At 35.4% G+C, this 25,522-nt stretch overlaps 1 protein-coding gene across 2 annotated transcripts in view; it reads right to left on the bottom strand.

The window, feature by feature from the left end:
• LOC126975985 (G-protein coupled receptor Mth2-like) overlaps positions 1 to 25,522 on the bottom strand; it is a 58,305-nt gene that overhangs the window by 18,950 nt on the left and 13,833 nt on the right. Inside the window, exons 2-3 of one of the 2 annotated variants that reach the window (XM_050824121.1) lie at positions 18,428 to 18,605; positions 5,887 to 6,078 (exon numbers count right to left, since the gene is read on the bottom strand). In XM_050824121.1, coding sequence (XP_050680078.1) covers positions 5,887 to 6,078; positions 18,428 to 18,605 — 370 coding nt within the window. Of the gene's footprint in view, positions 1 to 347; positions 414 to 5,886; positions 6,079 to 18,427; positions 18,606 to 25,522 lie in introns of those variants that run through there. The other variant, XM_050824123.1, reaches the window with a different exon arrangement.

Raw genomic sequence — 25,522 nt, 5'->3', positions numbered from 1 at the left:
TCGGAAAAAGTACAACTCACCACCCATCCTGCATATAGCCCTAACCTAGGACCATGTGATTTCTGTATTTTCCCCAAAATCAAAGATTTGATGAGAGGTTTCACTTTTACCAATTTCGAAGAGGCAGTGATACCGTTCAATCAGCATGCCTTTAGATCTGTGGTCCTCCTGTTTTAAAAAATGGTTCGATCGCATGAAAAAATGTTTAAAATGCAAAGGAGAGTATTTTGAAAAGCAATAAACATAATATTTTGATTATTACCTGTTGTTTTTTTAAGTTCCGCTTAACTTTTAGTGTGTCCTACGTATAATATGACTAGTAAAGTCCTCGGATTGTGACCACGTACCAGAAGACGCAGTGTTGGTAGGCCCCCCACAAGATGGCTGATGATCTGGTCAAGATCGCCGGAATACCTTGGATGAGGGCAGCGCAGGACCGATCGTCGTGGTGATCTTTGGGGGAGGCCTTAGTCCAGCATTGAAGCATTCACCAATCAGTACCCAAAAAAGAACATCAAGGAAGATATGTATTCAAATCGTTATTCATTAAAAAAAATCTATTATTCATGATCAATTTCTAACAACAACAGCGCCTATTTCTGTCGTGAAGCAGTAATGTGTAAGTATTATTGTATTTCGGTCTGAAGGGCGTCGTAGTTAGTGAAATCACTGGGCAAATTAGACTTGACATCTTATGCCTCCAGGTGACGAGCGCAGTTGTATGTCGCTCAGAATTTTTGGGTTTTTCAATAATCTTGAGCGGCGCTGCATTGTAATGGGCAGGACGTATCAATTACCATCAGCTGAACGTTCTGAACGTCTCGCCCCTTATTTTCATTAGTAAAAATGTGGCCGCGTATTTATTGACAATACAAAATGCCTGAAATGTTCTTAACACATTTGATGAGATACGATGAAATGCGCAGACAGCTATAAGCAACATTGCAGTATAATACCGATTGAATTATAAATAATTTCAATACAAAGTAAACAGTTGGCGGCCCGTTGTTTTGATAAAAACATACTTTACCCGTTACTATTACGACGATCAGAAATCAATCGTCGAAGTGTTTCATCTTTCAGCTCGCCCTATTTTGGTTTGTTATGATTATTACTAACTACTTTATAAATTCATTTATATTAAAACTGTGATAGGTATATAATTTTCAACACGTTGTAATAAATCGTAATGTCATAATAGACAGACACCTATTAGATGCCTAAACTTTATTTTTGTTAGTGTTTTCACTCCTTTTTAACGTGTTAGGAAAGAAGAAGGTGTGCTTCTAGTCAGTAGTATTCCTACATCGCCCTCTTCATCTGTGCAATGAGAAGCACACACACTACACTCTACACATTATAATGAAATTATACGGATGCCCCACTATAAGGGAATTTGAATTTAAAATTAAAAGTCACTCACTTGATATGGTGCAACGTGAAATAATACTTTGGCGTCTACGCAGATACCATCGAGGGCAGTAGCCAGTACAATATATTTAGGTTATAGGTACGACTACGAATTTAAGCCTTGTAAAATTGTTTAATATTTTGTTGTAAACTTTTGGTGCAGCATAGAATATATATAAATATATAAAAGACTTGCTATTAAAGTGAATTTTAGTGCGATGGGCAGTGCCTTTGTACCAAAGACTATGGCGCACATGCGCTTACCAAAATGGCGATTGTTCATTCGTACTTAACAAATTATAATTTTAAGACTTAAGAAGCAAAGTACACAATAGCTTAAAAATACTAAAAAACGCGCTTGAATAGAAAACCAAAGTAAAGCGTGGCAAATTAGTGAATGCCACTGAATGGCGTTGCTTGCGGCGGCGTCGTGTGCCGGGTCGGCTCCTTCCCTCAAATATGTGCGAGGGGAATAATGGCTAGTCCATGCGTCAACTCGTGAACGGGTGCTGCTTGTTGTGCCATTTCGACCGGATATACGAATAATCAATATTTGTTAGATGCAAATAAATACAAATTGTGGCAGTAATCACAACCATTCTTACACAAACAATGAGTTCAAGCTCTAAAGGTTGATCCATCAAATATACGATAATTTATATTTCTACAGTTTATTCTTTATTACTTTTATGAAATAGTTTATATTATTTAAACACATCTCATATTTTAAATTCACTAATTTAACGAAATATTTGTAGTAACGATTCAAAATCCATAAGTTTAAACCTAATTGAATAAAGTTTATTTGACTTAGGTATTATCATTTTTTAGATTCTTTTTAGAAAATGAAGCGTGAGGTGCATATGAATATATTTTCAAAATGCCTCTACTTTTACCAAAGTCTGCCAAAAAGATATATTTATAACAATTGACATCAACCAAAAATGTATTTTATGGTTTTAAAATTAATATATATCTATCTATTGCCTCCTTAGCAATTTACTTGGGAAATAATATTTTAAGTAAAGTTTTTGTTTAATTAAAAACAAAAGGACATTCATACAATACTTTCTTATATATAATTCAAGCGATAATATTAGCTCATTTATAACAGACATAGCAGAGTATGTTTCAACTAATCACTTATTATGTACGGGGCGGGCCACACCTTGTGAAATTATACAAATTAAGGAAATTACCTTCCCTAGTCATTAGCTTTGATATTACATTAACATAATTGAATTAATTGCAAAATACCAGGCGTGCCCTTGTTTACGCAGTTTTGACAATAATATTATCCTTACATTACTTTGGTTTGATTTTCTCTCTGTCGCTAATCTATGTTATGTACTTACCTACTTACATTAAAAGCTCCTTATTCGCGCTTCATTTATTCGCGCGTTTTCGTTTTTGGTGGATATAAAAATGCGACCCTATTAACAAAACACTTAAAGGATTAAAACAATGATATTATAATATTAAAAGAGGTAGATATGTCACTAGCGCGCCGAAAATCGCCTCAATTGAGTCAATTGGCGCATGGGGTCGTAGTCGCTCTCTCGATACGAAAACGGTACGCACGAGTTTGTTGTTGACAGAATTGCTTACAATTTGATATAGGTACACTATTAAAATGCCGTCTTGTGTTATAGGAAGATGCAGTAATTACAAAAGTTAAAAGAAATCATAGATTTACATACCACAGTTAAGAAATCATGAATTATAACATTTTATTTGATTTCATTAATTCTCTAACAAAATAAATATCGTCATATTTATTTTGTTGACATCACCGATCGCCGCCAAGCCGAGTCAAGCCGAATGCCGCAACGTGACTCGAGTCTCGAGTGCGGACATAGATTAACGCACAGAAATGGCGAAATATTGATGCTGTCTGTTTCCGGATGATCGAGGTGGTATATTTTAGGAAATGATGTAAAAAAAGCGTTGTTCCAGTGAATGTAATACGAAATGAAATAATAAACAAGTGCGTATATAGGTAGCTGAACTATCAAACTACAAAAACAAAATTTAGGGTAGGTAGCGGACGAAGACAGTGAGTGCTATTTACTTACGTATGAGTTTTTTTCAGTAACACTGTCCCTTTCGGTATATCCCTTGCTAACTGCTGAAGAATCAATGGATCATTTTATTCTTCTCCTATTATCTTATTGTAATAAATCCTCAACAAAAAGACATTCATCAATAATATAAGATACAGAAAATAATAATTGTAAACTTAAAACTTTTTGGGAGCCGTCGTTGGTAAAATTATAAAAATGGGACCCTTACTGTAGATACCTTTCGGTTTTGTTTTGGTCTCTGTATGTTTTTTATTATTTTATGTATAAATAATTGATATCATGAATGTGGCTATATATTATAATCAATATTAAATATTTTTTTTATAAAATCAATGACACATTATCTAATTAACCTAAGTTCAATGCAGTTTTACTACTTCATAGCTTTAACTACATTAACTCATGAGTGAATCGTATTTTAGACATCATTGTGTACGGGTAAAAGTCATATCTGATAAATTATTACTCTATGTTGTTTCAACTTAAAGGAAGACGCAATCAGCAAGTTAGATTTATCTCTTTCTCGCTTGCGATAATTGTATGATGCTATGCTTCTTTCAGATATAATCGTAATGTAGTGTGCTATTGAAATGTTAAATGATTAATGTGTGCGTAAGTGAATCATTTTTAAGCATCGAATTTAGTCTTTTTAGGCAACCTATCTATACTTTTAAATATCATTGGATTAAAACTCGTGTAATTGTAACTTTGTTTTAAAAGTTACATTTTTATTAAAAATCTTATGTAAAAACACAGTTACAATTACACGCGTCTTAATCCGTTAAAAGTGTTTTATTTAAATGTGTAACACTCGCGTTAATCAAAGGAAAGATAAAGATTTCTTTATTCGAATGTTATTGGTACATCGGCACAAACATATTAATAAAAAGGATTCCAATAAGTATCCAACCGAATATCCTTTGTAAACGCGAAGACAAACAGACTAATAAAAAAGTTAAATAGACATATTATTATTATTCTTTAAACCATTACCTCAGCCTGAAGATAATAATTAATGAATTTAGTCAAAAACTTCAATGAAATTGTTTTTTAATATTATATTGGTTCTTTATTTTGTCATCTAAGAACGTATCCCCTATAATCCCATATAAATTACCATATATATTTCCTCCCCCGGTTTCTGTATTCGCGACATAGGTATTAACGGAACATAATATACTCCGCCAATAATACTTTTTCGGTACTTTTACTTTTTAAATATGAAAGTAAACTGGCTGGTTTGTCAGGTTATCCTTTTACTGTTGAAAGAAAAAGAAGAATAAAAAAATGCCATTATTATATTATATTAAATATTATTTTCTAAGTTATTATTAGGTAATTGAACATAGATTCGTTATTTGGTAATATTCGTATAGGTACTTAGGTACATTGTCTTTGTAAACGTTGATGAGTGTGCACGCTTTTATCGCTCAAGTTTATTTTTTTTATTAAATAAACTACTTAACTGTGTGTCGTCAATACTTATTAACGATTTAACCTTTGACGATGGCTGCCTTAGATCATTTGAACGTCCAGATAGACTATTGTCATAGTCTATCTGGACGCATTATGGATTCATAGCTGTCGTTGTGAATGTGAAAACGTCGAAAAAAATTGATTTTCGAGTTAAACTCTATTTTGAGAAACGCACGCACACTAACACAAAGTGTCATACAAATCGCTAGTGTAAGACGTAGCTTGTCACGCACACTAAAGTATTACACCTGACCTGTTTTTATCGGATGTCTAACAGCTAGAGATTCTATTTAGACGTATAAATTATCTAAGATGGCGGCATGGCTTTTGCCTTGCATGCCCTTTGCCTTGCCCATATAAAGGAATTTAATTTGAGTGATTGATAACTGATAACTAGTATTAATACTGGATTGGATTTGATGAAATAAAACTACTAAAAAAATATGCAAAAATTTCTTCATTTAATATTTAAGTTCCATAATTTTCAAAAAACGTAGTAATTGTTTACCAAAAGTATTTTATACCTTCTTTATTGCAATAGTTATTTCTACAAACATACGATAGAACGAGGAGTAACAAAAATTAAGGGTTGTTCTTTTTTTACGCCAAATTAATATAACCTACTAACTATTACCTTTTTGCGTGAGTACATAAGTAGACACGCACCTTGTTTTAGTGTTGCTTTTTTTGTTTTATAAAGTTTCAAATCAGAGAAGTTTAACAATAATTATTATTATTGAGAATTATTGACGATATTGTTTTGATAAAGTTTCGCTGAACTATAGCAGCGTGTGTTTGGGCGACTGGAATCACCGAATAAAACAATTAATGTTAAAACTATAAAAATAGGTGCCTACTTATTTTTTTATTTATTATGTAGTTTTAAAAGTATGGCCAAAGACTTCAATGTACATACCAATAGCATAACATCCATCCATTGCAATTCCAATTTTTCCAGTATGAAGTTTCAGGTAAGCAAGAAAGGTGTAAGCAATTATGAGTCCAGCGCAGTAGGACATAAGACACATCCCATGCAAGTTCCTCAACTCCGGTATGAGCGCGTACACGACAAACGTTGCCAAGAGAAACGGAACCGAGAACATTAGACCTGAAAATAAATTATGATTCAATGTTATTTTTATTATATTATAGTTGATAACATACAGCTTATTACAATAATAAAACTAAGATATATAATTATATTAATATGTAGATAGACCTATTATACATAAAAGGCTATTTACCAGTTTTCATACTTAAGAAATATTTAGACAATCAGTAAACAAGTTTGATATAATATAAAAGAAAACAAGTGAGATGTGAAAGTAGACAAACTAAGAACCATTGTTTTAGTAAAGAACAATTTTTACAACATATTATTACCATCCATTATAATGAGAACCATCTACAAGCCCATATGACGTAACAATTTCTGATGGTTGCTGGTAAATATAATTATAGACAAGAGACACATCCTCCTCCACAAATCTCTGACTAACGGGCGCAGATCGATGTGATCAAACCACCAACTATTTCAATCCGATTATAACGCATCACGCTAATCTCCTATTGAATTGTGCAACTCGCATGATACAGCCACAGTTATGAACAGATTCATTATAACATTTATATGTGGCATTTCACTTTCACAACCGCACATTTCACTTTATATAACCTTTTTTCCACGCACAAACATTTTGGAATTGAGAAATCTTCTGCAAGCCGCTGCATTCCCCAACCAATATATTATATAAGTATTACCTATTATACTAATAACGATTAGACTTAAGGGCCTTCAACTCCAAAGCGTACTCCCCATCTGCAAAGCCGGCAACGCATATCTTGCCCTCCTTGCTAAGGAACTATGTGCAATATTTCAAGATCAAACCCCCATCTCAAAGCTGGTATATTTACTTTCCATCAGGTAGACCACTTACCCGTTAGCCAACTGTTAGGGAACCTTTGTGAAACATTTCAAGTTTTTTTACTCCCATCTCAAAGTTGGTTTATTTACTTTCCATTAGGTAAGCCACTTGTCTGTTAGCTAACTCTAATATTTAATAAAATTTCGCTAAGGAACCTTTTTGCAAAATTTCCAGTTACTAGCCCTAGCGGCCTAGGCTCTGTGTTGTTGAATTAGTTAGTAACAAGAAATTTTATGTATCTGTAGATATCAAAGACAGCGACAATAAAACCCTCAATATCCGAGTTTGCTCAAAGGACAAAGATCATATTATTATCTCATTTGATGTTAACTATATATTATTATTACAATAAATATCTATCCCTACTCTGTGCATTTAACTATCTCACGGATGACCCCTTAATACATCTACAATAAATATTTCAGCAAATAATTACGGAAACTCGTTGTTTGGCCTTGTTTTAAATAATGTGGAATAATGTTAGCTTGGTGTAAACATTGCTCGTGAGAATTTTTGTACACGAGCTGAGATAACAATTGGCCTTGTCTTGCGGTTTTTATAAAAATGCAATATTTTTACTGGCGATTAAATAATCACACTTACAGATACTCATATTAGATATAAGAGAAAAAATGCTTGCTGGTCTTACAGTTGCAACTGGTATCATAAAAATTATACACGCTTTGTTATGAGTTTTAAATGCTTATATCCCGAAGCGATCTGAAGAAAATTTTGTTCCAAATATACTGACACATACCAAGGAATACCAAATACCTACCGTATATGGCTCGTATATGTCAAAAAGTTCCTTTAGAACCGCACCACAGACTTTTACTAATACACCAAATGATTAAGATTTTCCGTTTCTATAGGATTTCAGAATTAATGATTTGAGACATAATTTAGACAGATTTTTCACGACTCATGCACCAAACACCTAAAACCTGGCCTTATTTCATTTTGTTAGTCTTTTTAAATATTACATTGTTGTGCTAAAAAGTTGGTGCAAAATACATCCCATCATTTTGATAGTTATTTATTCAAAAGATGTGTAATAAGGGGTATTAAAATACGAATGTGGGTTTATCAAACGAGGCGAAGCCGAGTGTGATAATAGTATCACATGAGTGTTTTAATACCTAATTATCAACAGTTGCATACAAGACTTTATCTACACCTAGAATATGAATCCTCTAAAAGATTCTGAAACAGTTAGCTTACTGCTAACATTAAAACAGCCAGTCCTAGTAGTAACTAGTAACCTAATATCATCCCTTACTGATTGTATACAAATAAACTAAGTAATAATGAAAGAATTATTTATTTTCAGTAGTTATTTGCATTTAGTAGCGCAATTATTAAAATTCATTTGAATTAAATGTTCTTTTACAGCGTTTAAAATATCCGGCAGTGGGCTGTCAATACTTGTATCGCTCATTTTTTCAAGAAATATGGCGGGGATTGGAATAACCTACTTTTTAATACGGCGCGCGACGTTCTGGTAGTGTGGATCGCAGGTAAACGAAATTGTTCTTTTTTTGAAATTCATACAGATACCACGCATCGAGCAATAAGTATGTGGCTTGTGTGTTTGTTGAAACTCTTTGCGCATGAAGGTAGGAAAAAAAACAAAGGAGTGTTGTTATGACAATTCAGTACAACATTACAACACTCGTTTGGATGATGTAATGGTTATTACGACATTGGGTGCTTTAATGTTGGCAATAAGCTAACTATCACAGAATCTTCAATAGAGGATTTAAAGCATAGGTAGATAAATAATTTAAATCTATGCTAAAACCATCGGATAACATAATGCTGAAGAGATGTTATTCTAATCTAATTCTAAGGTAGTCGAATTTGAACAATCTTTATGACCAAGCGAATAGATTATATTCTAACAGTAAGCTGCACCACTCAAATTCAATTTTTTTTATTCGAAATAGAATTTTTAAATAATTTATTGAAAGTCGAAATCTAGGACCCATTACACTTTATTTAGCCGTCACTTTTTAAATTCGTCTCGCGCTCCTTGGGAACTCTTAAACATATCGGTATAAAATATACTCTACAACCGCTTCTGTGCCCCTGTTAACATGTGTTAAATTTCATGATGATCGACTAGGTAAGTAAGTAGTTAAGGCATGAAAGCGTAAATAAATCACTTTCGCATTTCAATTACTAGTTAATGGTTTCGTAGGGCCATAAATATACTCAAAAACCGTTTTTAATTAGTTGCTCAAGTTCAAACAAGGTTGGACTTACACAAACGAACATGAAGTTTCCCTTAATAGCCGTTCATGGAAATTGCTCATAAAATTTTATTACTCACGCTGACTTGTTAGTTGTTAGCACCCAATATTTGTAAGGCACTTAACATTAACTTAGTTACAATGTAAACATTGTTAGATGATTCATTCACCTACAGAATATAGCAAACGATCAGAATTAAGTTGCCAAGCAAATATTTACATATTTTTACATTATTAGGTAAATGCGTTATTAATGGATAGGTAAATATTTATTTATAATTTAAGTAGCTTTTCTCTTTCTTCCCAAAGCATGGAAGAAGTGGACAATAATACCGTTTAGTAATAATAATTATTATTATGGCGTTTTTGTTTTCATTGCATCCTTAAATGACTTCCTAGTCAAAAGTTGCGTATTCCATTTTAAGGCACTAAATGCCAGCGACCTTGACCAATAGTTCATTTAACAAAGTAGTCTGTAGTTGGTGTTATGGATTACTAATACGAATAAATGTACTTACACGATAAAAGTACAAGCTATAAAAATTGACAGGGCATTTGCCGTTCTTAATATACCAGCTATTTTAGAGCCAAATGGTAACTACCCGCCGCGATGGAAAGGCATTCCTGAAGGAATGACGCTGGTGGCTTGGGCACAAGGAAGGGCGCTGGTGTGGGACACGACTTGCGTCGGCACTCTGGCTCCTTCTCATGTCCAAATTACGTCAATTGGTGCTGGAGCTGCTTCTTCGACTGCAGCAAGCTCTCGCCTCATTGGGGCTACTGGCAACCCAAGCGCTGGCAGCTACTTCGGTCAACGGAAATGCTGCCAGTATTCTTGGTACGCTTCCACGTAATTATAGTTTTAATTTTATGAAGTCATTGTAATGTAAATATAGTTATAAGATTTGTTTTTTTTGAAAGTTTTTTATCATGGAATAGGAGGACAAACGAGCGTACGGGTCACCTGGTGTTAAGTGATCACCGCCGCCCACATTCTCTTGCAACACCAGAGGAATCACAAGAGCGTTGCCGGCCTTTAAGGACGGTGTACGCGTTTTTTTTGAAGGTACCCATGTCATATCGTTGGAAATCTTTAGAGGATGCCTTTGTCGTCAGACAAGCTGTCCTACACAAACATCCAGTTGCCGATAGTTCAAATAATAGAATAGATTAAATCAATTAAGTGTTTAGTAAGTAGGCATGTATATACTAATTGTAAGGAAAAGCAGCAATAAAGGCTATTTTAGTTTTATTATTTTAGTTTATTATGTCGTATCGTCCCGGAAACATCGCACAAGGAAGCTCATTCCACAGCTTTGTAGTACGTAGAAGAAAGCTCCTTCAAAACCGCTCTTTTGTGGGTTATATGCTCTTACAACATGATCGCAGATAATGTTCCAAACAAATGTTTTACGAAATTCATAAGAATTTTTTCTGTGGTAAAACATGTTATAACATAAATGACTTTTTGGGAATTGAGCGACCGCCCGCCCACAGGCTATTTTATTGTCGGATTTTACATTGTAACCATATTTTTATATAAAAAAGATGCCCGCTGAGTTTGTTGCGCCCGTTCTTCTCAGGGGGTCTACTCTCTTTGTCCGAATCGAAACTTCGTAAACGAACGAAATTTAAACGAAGCTTCGTTTTGTGACCCTACTCTATTTTATTTTCGGACACATCGACGAAGTTCGGAATAATAGACAATATTCGTGAACGAATGGTGAACGATTGAAATGAACATTATTTTAATCCAATTACATAATTTGAAGAGTTCTATTTCATTACAACGTTGGGTAGTAACTTATGACAACCAAAAATATCTGTATTACAGACGCAATGTAAACATGTCAAATTAGTACTTATGGTTTTTTGTTTGAATTCTTTAAAAAGTTTTCTAAAAAGAGTTCTCAGTTATGGTGCTAATAAATGATCTTTTATAGTGCTTTTTAACACACCTCGCAATCGCAATACCACTCATTCTATCAGAAAGTTTCAAGTAAGTATCAGTTATCTATATATATATATTTGTTTTTTTTTTTTACATTAACAAAATTTAGAACATTAATTCCAACTATCTTTATCATTCAAATAATCTTTCACATTATAATAGGCCTTAGATGTTAATTTAATATGATGTTGAAGCTATGCTTTTATTTTCTACTAGCTGACCCGACCTTGTTCTGTATATAATAAATAAGATAATGTTTTATATGAATTTGTCCATAATATATCATAACATCAAAAATTACTTCGTGAAATATGCACCCTGCTGTCGTAATGAAATTGTTTCACAGCAGAACTGTCAAACCGTGCGTCAATAAATTCTCTCATAGAAATTATCTATGGACACATCAAAGGAAAAACAAATTTGTTGTTTTTATTTAATTTAGCAGCATTTTCCTATTTATTCACCATTTAAACCTTCCCTGGACTTCCACAAATAATTCAAGACCAAAATTAGCCAAATCGGTCCAGCCATTCTCGAGTTTTAGCGAGACTTACGAACAGCAAATCATTTTTGTATATATAGATTAGATAAGATAGCCGAGTTCAGCGATTCTACGTACTAAGCTAGAGGTCCCGGGTTCGAATCCCCGTAGATGCAAGCATTTATATGATGAATATGGTTGTTTGTTTCCTAGTCATGTATGTTTATATGTATTTATGTATGTTTAAGTAAGTATATTGTATTAACTATATCGTTGTCTTGCAACCCATATCACAGGCTATATATGCCTAATTTGGGGCAAGACAATTTGTGTAAAAAGTGTTTCAATATTATTATTATTATTTAATATGTCTGAGTAGGCAGTTAGATTTGGGGTACGAGCGATTGGGTTTTTAAAAATAGAAATTAAAATTAATGAATTTAAATTTATTATTAATTACAATTAGACCCGAGCTTACAGAGTTTGATGCAAGACTGATCTTAATAACTAAAATATAAATGCAGAATGTAACTTAAAACTATCTTACCAACTACTGTTACAATAACAAGTCGCCCGGAAGGTTCGGCTGATAAGAGAAGTGCTGCGTTAGGCTCTACCGCAGCGTGAGAGCTTAAGGCTCTGTTGCACTATGGGATAGGATATATAACTCCTCCCCCCTTGGACCGAAGTTACCGGAAATGCAGCTTTTCGAGAACTTCGGAAAGTTCTTTTAACGAAATGTTACATACCAAATATACTATAATTATTGAGAATAATAGAGTTAATCCATTTATAATAAGGGCCTTTGATTGACTCTATTTTCCTCCTGATGTGCCGGATTGTTTTCAGTTTCTTTCGAATGACAATCCTGCTTCCTACAAAGCTTCGTTTTTATTACAGAGGAATACTTATACATAATGAAAATTAGTGAAAATAAGCTGACGATCACGTACAACGAGTAAATAGCGACACTTTTTGATTCACTTTTTACACTGGTTACACTTTTCTTCAGTACATAGTTCAAATGTTGAATATCATCCAATCTGATGCCTTTTAAGTCTACAGGTTCCATATCTGCGACATTTGAGATTTGTACCCGTAAATCAGGTAAGTTAATAATGGGTATAGGCATATAACTCGTTTGTAGAGAGTAAGAACGCCGGTTTTGTGTTTGGATAGAGTCTATGGAGACATCGCATTGTTCTCCTATGGTTATAATGTATGTTCCCCGTATACGCTGCATTGAATCTTCATTGTCACAAGTTTGAGATATGAGTTTGTAATATTTGGAGTATACTATCCAACTATTTGGGGCGATTCTTTCGATTTTCAGGTTTTCAGACTCTACCTGGCGTGATGAACAGCGTGATAGGTTATGGTGGTACTTCATGAGTTGCTCGATACAGGTTTGCTCTGCATATTGAACGAGTTTATTTTCAGAGCAGAGGTATTCTTTAGCTGTGATCTCCTAGTACGGTTGTTGTATCGGGCGGTATCGAACACCTTCTACTAATATGTATGGAAATTCAGGCATAACAATAAAGGTGTGGATATTGGAATCGTTGGACATAGGGGGGGAGTACAATTTATAATAATTATAAGTAACATTATCAATAAGTGGAACTTCAGTAATAAACGTTATTTCGTTATGCTTAAAGTAAGATTTTACAGACAATGATTACTCTATATTTATTAAATTTTATTCATTTACAGAATATATCAAGTTATCATATTTGCTAATATGTTTCAACAGTTCTAATAATTCAGCAGAATTAATGACAGACTTGTGTAAAACAGACACTTTACTGAATGCTAAGGCTGTTTCTATTTCACTAAGTTTTAGATAGATGGTTCTAAAGTTTACTATTAACTGATACTCTTGTATCTGGACTACAGATACAAGAGTCATATAGATGAAATGATTGTCCTTGCCTGTAAGATCTTTTACAAGATTTTCAATTAGTTTTATGCGTGCATTCATTTTCTTAGTGCTTTCATCAATTGTCTTGGTAGAGTTCAGAAAGTGATCCAACATTTCAGATATCACAGTAAATTTGTTAGAGATTGCTTGTTCGCTGGTTTGAATATTACTAATTATGTCGTCGTACCTAACTGCATCTTCGTGATGAAGGTTTCCGGTAATAACTTTGATTATAGAGCGTAAGGGATTTATTAACCCACGTTTGTATCTTTTGGAAGGGACTAATTCTCGTAATTTTCTAGAGTCTCATTTTGAATATATTCTACCTGTGTTTTAAGGCTCATGAACTCATCTGCATATGATTTATTCGGGTGTAACTTTTTACTAAATTCAGAATATTTTTGGACATTGAAAGAAAGATCGGTACAAATGCCTGTAAGGTTGATTATTTTAACTATTGACCATTTATCGTGCTGTATATACTCTCGACCTAACTTCACTGGTAGAATACCAGGGTTTTGATTAATCTTTACTGCTTGAAGGGCCTGGTTTGGGGGGTACTGGTTGGAAAGGGCCTGATTCGTCGTTATCCATATCGCTAGGAGTAGACACCAATTGTGAAGGACGTTTTATATTTTTAATTGGAACTTTTGTAATTCTATCTTTTAGTTTTATTGCAACAACATTGCGATCTATCTGAGCAGTTACGACAGCTTTTTGGAACCTAGGTTTATCTTTAGCTTGTCTTTTGCTAACGGCTTTAGCAAAAATAGTTTGTCCATCAGTTTGTTCATCAACTAACGATGGTCCAGATTCGCCACCTCGCTTGTTATTAATTTTTTCTTTTTGGGTTTTTCGTTTTTCTGAAAGCTGTTTGAGTTCTTTTCTTATGGTCTTTAATTAATTGTTGTCTGTAGGCTTTGTTAAAGTCATAGTCGAATGTGGAATTTAATTCAGTGTGACCAAATACAACTTCGAATGGTGATAAGTCTGTTACCATTCTATATTTCACTTTACCGGAAGCATCTGCCTTTTTGGGAACCAAATGAACAGGGGCACTCCATGGCGAATATGATTCCTGAATTACGTTGTCCTTGAGAAGCTTTTCGACCTGACGTTTGATTTCCTCAGCTTGTGCTGGTGGTTGTCTATATTTCTTAATATAAATTGGGTCTTCGTTTGTAGTTCTAATATGATGTTGTACCTGATTTATAAAGGTCAAGGACAACTCTTCACAATAAAATATGTCTTTGTATTCTATACACAATTTTTGTAGGGTGTCACGTTCCTCGTGGTTTAAATGTTCTATTCGTAATTTTGATAAGTTATCTGTCAAAATTGAGTCAATCTCAACGTCTGTCAAGTTAGTTGTAGTATTTACGAAACACTCGTCGTTATAGAATTCAGTAACCTTAAAAGGGGCTGTAATGGTCAACTTCATTTGAGGGTCAGTTTTGTTCTGTATGACAGTGGGTGCAAAATAGTTTTCGCATTTAAGTATTACAGTTGGCATTCGGACCCCATCTCGAAACTGCTTGTAATCTTAAATTGCAAGGCCATCTTTTTAATTAACAGGAAGTCTCACTCGATGTTCCGTACGTGGAACTAATAGAAGTTCATGGTCAGTATTGTAAACTATGGGAATGTTTGCGCTGTTAGTATTTAGTGTCTTATCCTTCAAACATATGTCAGCGCTAAGTCGAGACAAAAGGTCCATTCCAATCAGTCCGTCATACCTATAGTCAACATTGTATATATAAAATTTATGATAGCCACTATCGTTAAAAATTGAAAAAAGAGGAATATTAGCCACTTCATGGTGAACACTAGAAGCATGTGTACTTGTGACTGTAAATGGTTCATATTGTTTTGCATCAGCGAAATATGCTTCCGCTTTTTTGGGGCTTATGAAAGACCTTGTGCTTCCTGTGTCTAGCATAAATTTACCATTTATATCAGGGACATATATATAAGGATGTCTCAAGTTAGCGTCATAAATAAGCTCTATCATCTCTGGTATTTGGATTGAACTTATTTGAAAATTTTGCACATCGTTTGAATCCTCTTTATTTTCAGTAGATTGTGGAACATCTACTTTTTCGCTGTATTTTGCGTCGGAGCACTGATCTGCACAACCATCGCTAGAATACATATTGAAGGGCCTGGTTTGGGGGGTGCTGGTTGGAAAGGGCCTGATTCGTCGTTATCCATATCGCTAGGAGTAGACACAAACATCTACTTTTTCGCTGTATTTTGCGTCGGGGCACTGATCTGCACAACCATCGCTAGAATACATATTGAAGGGCCTGGTTTGGGGGGTGCTGGTTGGAAAGGGCCTGATTCGTCGTTATCCATATCGCTAGGAGTAGACACAAACATCTACTTTTTCGCTGTATTTTGCGTCGGGGCACTGATCTGCACAACCATCGCTAGAATACATATTCGTATAATCGTAATCGTAGTCATAGTCGGTCGTCATCTTATAAAAAATATTATCATTGTAAGCATTGTATGGATTATAATATTGTTGCTCATCATTTAAATAAAGCTCGTTTACAGGGAATCCTTGTTGTGGCTTTGCCGGTGCTGGGGCAGTTCTCATGGTCACGTCGCGATCGTTCAAAACAGCATTTTGTGGCTGGTATCCTGAAGGTTGAGGGTGTCTGTAACCAAACTGTCCTACCTGGGGTCTAAAGCCAAATTGTTGAGGTTGTTGAGGGTGTCTGTAACCAAACTGTCCTGCCTGGGGTCTAAAACCAAATTGTTGAGGTTGTTGGGGGTGTCTATACCCGAATTGAACCGGAGGCCTGTATCCAAATTGATTCAACTGAGGTCGGAAACCATTCTGCTGATTTGGAATAATATTTGGGCGCACAAAGTTTTGATTAAGGCATGCCGAATTTAAATTGAGGTTGATTTGCGAGAGGCCTGAAATTATTATTGTATTGCAATGGAGGCTGTGTTAAAATATCGCGTGATGGCAATAACGTACTTTGCGAACGGTGTTGCAACATCTTACTGCGTAAATTATATTGTTCCTGAAAATTAACCTCTTCAAGGACATATTTTAGCACCTCCTCCAATGAAACTGGGTTTTTAATTCGAACAAGCCGTACCATATGTTCTGGTAAATTGTACATGAAAACATTTAGTGAAGTATTATTATAAATAACATGTTTAGCTTCTCTTAATGTCGCGGAACTATTCTGATTAACTTTCGACATTAATATCGCACGAATATCCTGTATGCGACTGCAAAATTCTAAATAGGACTCATTTTGTTTAATTTTTAAGGTTTCCAATTTTATCGCCACGCACTCCTCACTCCTGGGATCTCCGAAATGTTGAATCAATAAGGATTCTAATTCATTATAAGTATCAAAGTCGCCTCTTTCACTTATAAGGGCTGCCGCTTTTCCTTTTAATTTACTCGTAATTTATTTACTCGTAATATATTTGCATTAAAAATTCATTCCGCTCTACGGTTCCTTGATATCGTTCGATAACATATTTGCACTTTCGTAAGAATAAGATTAGTAAATTAGTTTCACCGCTATAATCAGGAATTAAATTTAGCACGTCCCGGGGTATTGCTGTCTCCGCCTGAGACGGCGACAGCGAGGGGGAGCAAACAGGCACAGCTGCTGCCGCCTCCGCCGTAGTACGACCTTGACTCATTTTTTATTTTATTTATATTACAATAAAATATAAAAGCACGTGAAAGTTAATTATTAATAATGTAATTAAAAAATTAAAATTTCAGTCTAAAAATAATATAAAATTCCAAGTTTAAATACCAATCATATGAAAAACTTATAAGAAAATGTAGAACGTTACTAACTTAATAAAGTAAAGATGCTATTCACTTTAATCTTAAACAAGAACACACACGAGTTAAAATTCTATTAACAAAAATGTGTAGGGGAAATGGGGAAGGAAGTAGAAGGGTACTCACTGTCCAACCGCCTTATAAACTAGCACCATCTCTGCTCACTTGCGTTATTTTATGCGATATCTAAACTAATTTATTTGGTTCGAGGATTGCCTTGATAGAGCGCCGTACTGATGTTAAGTAACAACATCTCTATGTATAGTTACCACTCGCGAAACACTATTCTACATGAGCTTTCCACTTTTCACAGTTTTCACACGCGTAACTTTCGCGAAGACAACAACCAGCAATCCTACCGGCTGCGCCAGTTAGATTTCGGGAGCGAGCGATTGGGTTTTTAAAAATAGAAATTAAAATTAATATTTTAGAATGGAAATAAGAGTTTACAGAGTTTGATGCAAGACTGATCTTAATAACTAAAATATAAATGCAGAATGTAACTTAAAACTATCTTACCAACTACTGTTACAATAACAAGTCGCCCGGAAGGTTCCGCTGATAAGAGAAGTGCTGCGTTAGGCTCTACCGCAGCGTGAGAGCTTAAGGCTCTGTTGCACTATGGGATAGGATATATTACTAGGTACTCTTTATTAGCTGTAAGTAAGTTTTCCTGTTATAATATAATAAAATATAAAATAAATTTTGTTCTTTTATTAATAACAAAAGTGAAATTTATTCTTCGGAATACTACTACAGTTAGAAAGGAATAAGTAAGATAAAGTTCTACCGTGTAGTGTAATATTGTCATTATAAACTGTATACAAATTATGTGTATTACTATTGTCACTCTATCTACAAATAATAATAATCAAATGTCAAAATGATCAACGCCTCGACTGCCAGTATTCTACCCGAAGATTTCCCCCTAACACTCTCTAGATAGATGTTTACGGTAAAACTAGAAGATGCAGAATAATATCTCGTTTGATCGTCGATAGTGCATGCTGCTTCTCGTTGTAAGTGTAGACTATTGGCATTCACATTGCCTAAACGTTTAATTTGGAATAAATACTATATGTATTGTAATCGGCTTACCTATAGCATATGCTGTATACAACAACGGGCTGTCAATCTCAGCGCTTACTTCAGGGTAGCAGACTCCAGCCACGAGACGCAAGCCCGGTGAGCTGTTGTCCATCATCATATCGATACAAAAACCCGCTGGCGGATGCCATTGTGGACGATTTGAAGCGATCTCGTAGAGGGTACCATTCTAGAAAAGAGATTTTATATATTTTTTACATCATATTAGTAAATTTAATCTTCAACTTACTGTCAGTAATTAGCTGTCCCAATATACCCGATAAGTCATTCTTATCGCCTTATATTGGGACGCGTGTATTGCAATTTTCATACAAACTTCTATCGCTGGTAACCTATACGTCCTCCCATTGACAGACAGCGTGAACGGATAAGTTGAGTTACCATCGATAAGTTTATTGGGACAGAAAAGTCAACAATAGTTACGATTTTTCAAGTAGGCCACAACCGGAGATAAACCGTAAGGAACCGGCCGTATGGAAAAGAAAAGTGTACTTACATTATATTTTGCAAACTTTTGTCGTTCCGCTATCAGACGGCGAATGATAATATGTCCATATATATGTACAGAACGTCATTGCGTTATATAAATCAATAGATACATAATATATCACATGCTCTGTCGAAGACAGAAGTAATCGGGTCAGCCGCGCGCAAGAATGAAGATTCCCGCAGGGCTCTTTCTCGAATCATCAAAGACGACTTGAAGCTTGGTGCTTCACCTCGATATACAGGATATCTTCATCATCATCATCAGCCGTAAGACGTCCACTGCTGGACAAAGGCCTCCCCAAAGATTTCCACCACGATCGGTCATGCGCTGCCCTCATCCAACGTATTCCGGCTATCTTGACCAGATCGTCGGTCCATCTTGTGGGGGGCCTACCAACACTGCGTCTTCCGGTACGTGGTCACCATTCGAGGACTTCACTGCCCCAACGGCCATCTGTTTGTCGAACTATGTGCCCTGCCCACTGCCACTTCGGTTTCGTAATAATTTGGGCTATGTCGATGACTTTAGTTCTCCTATGGATCTCCTCATTTCTGATTCGATCTCACAAGGAAACTCCGAACATAACCCTCACTATAATGCCCTCTGAGCGAATATAGGACGTGCCGGAAATCAATCACTGCAGTTAAGATCGATCAAAGTGCTTGCTTGCTCTTGCAGTCAACAGAGACAATACGGTTATTGAACAGTTCTTTAACTTCATACTACACATTCGAAATGACGCACTCATACATACACACGATTTACACGGCCGCTAGGCAATCTTGAGGAGACAAAACTATTGAGTGCTACGCCGTACGCGGCCGAGACTGGTGGCTGTCCGAGTAAAATTAGATGCGCCGCGCAGTCCACGTCGTTTTCATATCTTTTTGTATGTAGTAACCCTAGCGCTCCGCCCAGACGTAAGACCGCTGTGTAACGCTACTGTTCGAAATACAAGTAATACTTGTATTTCGACAGAGATGCTCAGAACCCATCGCGGTGGTGGTGGATGCCGCATCCCCAGCTCCTACTCGCATTTAAGCTTTACGGCCGTTCCCAATATTCAGTCTATCTGTTACTTCAGATAAAAATCGTAGCTATCGTTGATTTTTCTGTCCCAATAAACGTATCGACGGCAACTCACCTTATCCGTACACGCTGCCTGTGAATGGGACGACGTATAGCTTACCAGCGATAGAAGTTTGTATGGACATTGCAATTCACGCGTCCCAATATAAGGCGATAAGAATGATTTATCGGGTATATTGGGACAGCTTCAGATTATTGACAGCTAATTACTGACAGTAGAAGGTAGTAATTTATCTCTATCTGTAGATATTATATTGGAAACGGCCGTTAGAGGATGAAATCCTTTTCTAAGCAGTTTCGATGAAGTAAAGTTTGATTATTTCTGGTTTGGATAAGGATTTACAAATTATGAAGACACCAAGACAAGACCTGTTACTGTACAAAACGAATACATAGTGCTGCCATTTACACACCATTGCTGCTAAGTCCCTCAATATCCGAAGCGTTGCAAACGTATGTTTGTATTATTATTATAAATTACTATTATATATACTTAGGCAATAGTCGTTCCACAAGGAATTAGATTATGTATATGATATAAAGTACCTTACATTACAAAAAAGCTGTCCGCTTTATCTAAACTTAACTTCTAGATTATTTTGTAAATAGTATTCAGAGTAGTATAATAAATATTGCAATTGTTGATGTTATTAAAACGTGATGGAATATCTCTATTTAGGAATGTTTGCAAAATAAATATTTCCAGCTAAACAAATTGCTGCGAGGATGAAAATAACTGATCTGGTATTTTACATAATTTCGTAAGAATGTTTAAAAACAAACCCGTTTTGCTAAAGTTTATAAACAATAACCCTATTGTTTGTGCTGTTCTAAGAAATTTTCTATTTATACATTTTTACATAATACAATAAACATATAGGACACAATGTGGATCATGAGTCTTGAGAGAGGGTTTAAAAAGAATAAGCCTGCTAGTCTCTTATTCTTAGGTGATAGGGTATCAGCAACTTCATCCGCGTACCCACAGGTTTGACTTGATTATTTAGAGTATTGGCAATGCGATTATCAGCTCAAACCAAAATACAATAAATCTTGAATATTAAAATAATTTTTTAATAAAGTTGATTACTAGGAAAACCCCTGTTATGTGTTAGACTGAACGTAGTGTTTAAATTCTCTTTGTGTTTGACATCCATTTTAGTGACGTTTACAGTCGATGTTATCAGACATATTTATCGATACCACAGATCAAATAATATAGTGTACATCATTGAATTAAAAGTAACGAGCCCGTTTTACCTCGGCACTCCGAAATAATATTTAATTAAAAATAAATTATAACATATTATATAAAATTTAACTAAAAATTTATTTATAGAAATGCTACGATTAAGTTACAAGTTACCTACGATTCACATCGAAATTTCACTGGATGATGCGGATGCTCCAAAATCATGTATCAATCGGGTAAAAAGGTAGGTATTACATATTTGATAGTACATAAGCACTACTCATTTAAGATCCAACGCGCCTGTATTATATATTGGCGATAATCAGCTATAATCTTTGGGTACGCTTTAGTCTGTTGTCATGTTTCGTTAAATATATTCATCTGTAGACGACCTTAATACATTGAGCCTGACCTTAAGCCTCTTGTTGGGGCCATTGTCAATTTACCTTATTGCTCTAACTAGCCCAGGACATCCAAGAATGCTAGCAGCCTTTTTAGGCTTCCGGTAGCGATACTGGAAATTTGAATATCTGTGCCAGTTGACCGACCAAGCTCTTTCCTCCAAATCCTCTTCATGAAAAGCTGTTTATCACACATGTGGTAAAATGATGCTTTAGTGGCCGGTTATAATGCAACTTTATGTTCTCTGGGGTTTAATTTCTGCCCCTGTAAAGTATAATGTCGTTGCGGGCAAGAGTGATGTCCCCAGAACTGTTTTTTTGCCTGCGTCCTTCACTGTTTCTCGATTCTGTTAGACGTGTTTCTGCCGTTATTTGCGCCACCATGGTATGGTATGGTATAGTCGGAATAATTTCCCCATTTCATATGTTCATGTGTTGTGTTTAACAATTTTGACGCGTATTTTACATCTACACATGGCATATTCAGGAGATGTTGACAGTCTGCACAAGACTGTCTCGTAAACCTTATAAAATTTGAATATTTTACTTGTGTTTTGCATTTTAACTTTACGAAGTCAAGATTCTTTCTTGATTTGATCAAAATCTGGTTTATTATTTATCCAATAAAAATTCCTATATAAAAGTAGGTATATTTATGTATACATAAATTTATTCATTATACCTGAAGCCGATCTTGAGACGGGCCGAGAAAGGCCGATTTATGCATTGAAGATGTGGTGATAGAGGCGAATGTTAAGAATACTTTGGACGACTAAACGCTCCAATGCATCGAACCTTAACCAGCTCCGAATAAATACTCGCTTGTCCACCATTTGCAGACCGCATATTCTTTCATCCACACAATTCGCACAGGCGACAAAAGTTTGAAAAAAAATATTGTGGTTGGAAATACCGATGACAAAAATCGCGCGGTCGTTTTCCAAAAAGATGGACCGACTACGGTTTTGAGAGACGCGCTGGACAGAAACCGGTGAAACACACCACCTACAGCAGATGCAACCTTAATGCTGACAACGAGCCTCAGACACAAGAGACCACCCCAGAGAGAGAGAGAGTTACCATACACTCCAACCTCACGGCGGTTGCTATAATAGCCAGTGGCAGCCTTAGGGGGTGGCTAATAGAGCAATCGCCCGGGCGTCGCTCTTGCAGGGGCCTCGCGCATCAACGCAAGCATACTTTAAAAAATATAGACTATCATAAAAAAAAATTTATATAAGTAAAACTTTTCAGTTTGATTCTTGATTACTTATTAAGGTTATAACATAACAGTAAGTTTCAATAAAGGATATGCAGCGAAAACACGTTTCATTGCAGATAAAATTAAAAACAGTAATAATAAAGTAAAAGCGACTTGGAGTGTAATTAACAATGAAACTGGTAGATCGAATTGCCGTAACACCTCTATCTGTTTAATAATCGCGCTATAAATTCAGAAATAGAAATTGCAAATGAATTTGTCCCAAATACTTCTCCGAAATCCCGATTATCATGACCAAAGACCATAACTCTTCACCAAAAGCAGCACATTATATGCTTAAATTACACGTACCAGTATATTCCACTGATTTGAAATTTAAGTATGTTACAGGTAGCGATATAATAAAAATCTTGAAATTAATTAACCTAAAAAATAGAAAAAGACTTATGGGCCCATTTGACTAATATTTTAAAATACATACTTGACATTATAGCACTTGAATTAGCAATAATATTTAACGAATGCATAGATGAGGGTGTGTGCCGTGACCTCATGAAATACAGCAAAATTATACCTTTGTTTAAATCGGGCAGTTCTTTTGACCCTGCTAATTTCAGTGCTGTCTGTTTTTAGAAAAATTTTTGAAAAACTTTTGCTGCAGCAGCTACAAATGCATTTTTGTAAATTATTGAACAAAAATCAATTTGGTTTCACTAGGGGCTTATCAACAATTAGTGCAGGTACTAGACTCATTGAGCACATCTTTGAGACCTGGGAAGAGTCACAGGATGCATTGGGCATTTTTTGTGATTTGTCCAAAGCATTTGAGGGCGTCCACCATGAAACTTTACTCCTAAAACTAAAGCATTATGGAGTAAAAAATAGAGCCCTTAATCTGTTAAAATCCTATTTAAGCGAAAGAGTTCAGATAGTTGATGTAAATGGCAAACGGTCACCGGGTTAACCAGTTGGAATAGGTGTTCCGCAGGGTTCTATTCTCGGTCCTTCCTTGTTTCTTATATATATTAACGATCCACCATTTGTGGTAGATTTATTTATTTATTTATTGACACACCAACAGCATTACATACAAAACATTAAAAATAATTATGGTCTTATAGGTTTATAATCTGGTATGAATGCCAGTTACTGGTGCATACACCACTCTCATTGCAAGACATTAATTTAAATACAAAATACAGTTCGACCTACAAATTTAACAAGGATTTTAAGCAGATTACTAACAATAATAGATACAATATAACGAAGAAATAGTTTGTATGAATATCAACTAACATATTATTATTATTTACAGACAGAAATGTGCGGTTAGTTCTTTTTTCAGAATTGTCACTGTGTCATGAAAAATATCAAAATCTTTTATGGACGCGGAAAATCGATTGTACTCCGAACACATCCTTGATAATGGAGAATTGTTAAGGGCATTTGTCCTACTTACTGGTTCCACAAGTATGTTAGTAATCGGATTTCGTGGATATCTGTGCGGGATTTTGAAATTTATTTTATCCAACAATTCACTGCACGCTGTCTGTCCTGATAACAGCTTTTTGAGGAATGTTAGATCCAGTATTATGCGGCGATTGCAGAGTGACAACATTTTAAAGTGTTTCAGCCGCTGGTCGTAGGTGGCCTTATGAAAGATGCCGGAACTATGATATGCCAAGTATCTAGTAAAGAAACTTTGTAGTCGCTCTAAACGTTGAGAAGGTGCTGCGTATAGGGGACTCCACACAACTGATGCAAATTCTAATTTGCTGCGAACCAGTGAGTTATAAAGAATTATTTTGGTTTGAGGAGAAACAAATCCTTTTGTGTTTCTTTTAAGGAAACCTAACATCCTGGCTGCTTGTTTTACTGTCGTGTCCATGTGTACTTTGAAATTCAATTGTGAGTCCATTGTCACGCCCAAATCTCGAATCTCAGTTACCTCTTGTAACTTATCGGACTGTAAATTATACGATGATGGAAATTGTATTTTTTTCTTTGTGTACTTAATGTGATAAGATTTCTTTGTGTTAATAACCATACCATTTAATTTACACCACATATTTATTGCATCAAGATCAGCTTGGATGAGCTCCACATCATTATTCGAACTAACAGTTTTAAATATTTTTAAGTCATCGGCAAAAAGTGAGTATTTACAGTGATGTATAGAAGAGGTAATATCATTTATAAACACCGAGAAGAGAACAGGGCCCAGGTGAACACGCAACATACTCATGTGATATGTGACCGTTTAGCACCACAAACTGAAGTCTTTTTGCTAGGTATGACTTAAACCACTCTAGCAAGGTCCCGCCCACACCAGACCCTCTCAATTTATCTACAAGAAGCGAGTAACACACCTTATCGAAAGCGTTCGAAAAATCCATGTACACACAGTCTACTTGCTGACGACTATCTATTTTATTACTGAGATGGGACATAAACGACACCAAGTTTGTTGTGACAGAACGTCCTTTTCGAAACCCATGTTGACAATCTGATATCAGGCTTTCCAAGTGACGCGTGACAATTGGGCAAACAAGGGATTCAAACAGTTTAGGTATACAGGAAAGTATGGATATAGGACGGTAGTTTTTGACGTCTTTATTGTCACCTTTTTTGTACACTGGAACGATCTTAGCTTTTTTCCACAATTCAGGAAATACCCCGTCATGTAAAGACT

This window comes from Leptidea sinapis, chromosome 38 (genome assembly GCF_905404315.1).
Source record: "Leptidea sinapis chromosome 38, ilLepSina1.1, whole genome shotgun sequence".
NCBI lineage: Eukaryota > Metazoa > Arthropoda > Insecta > Lepidoptera > Pieridae > Leptidea > Leptidea sinapis.
Note: the sequence above shows the minus strand (reverse complement) of the source record. Positions and strands in the feature narration are given on the sequence as shown.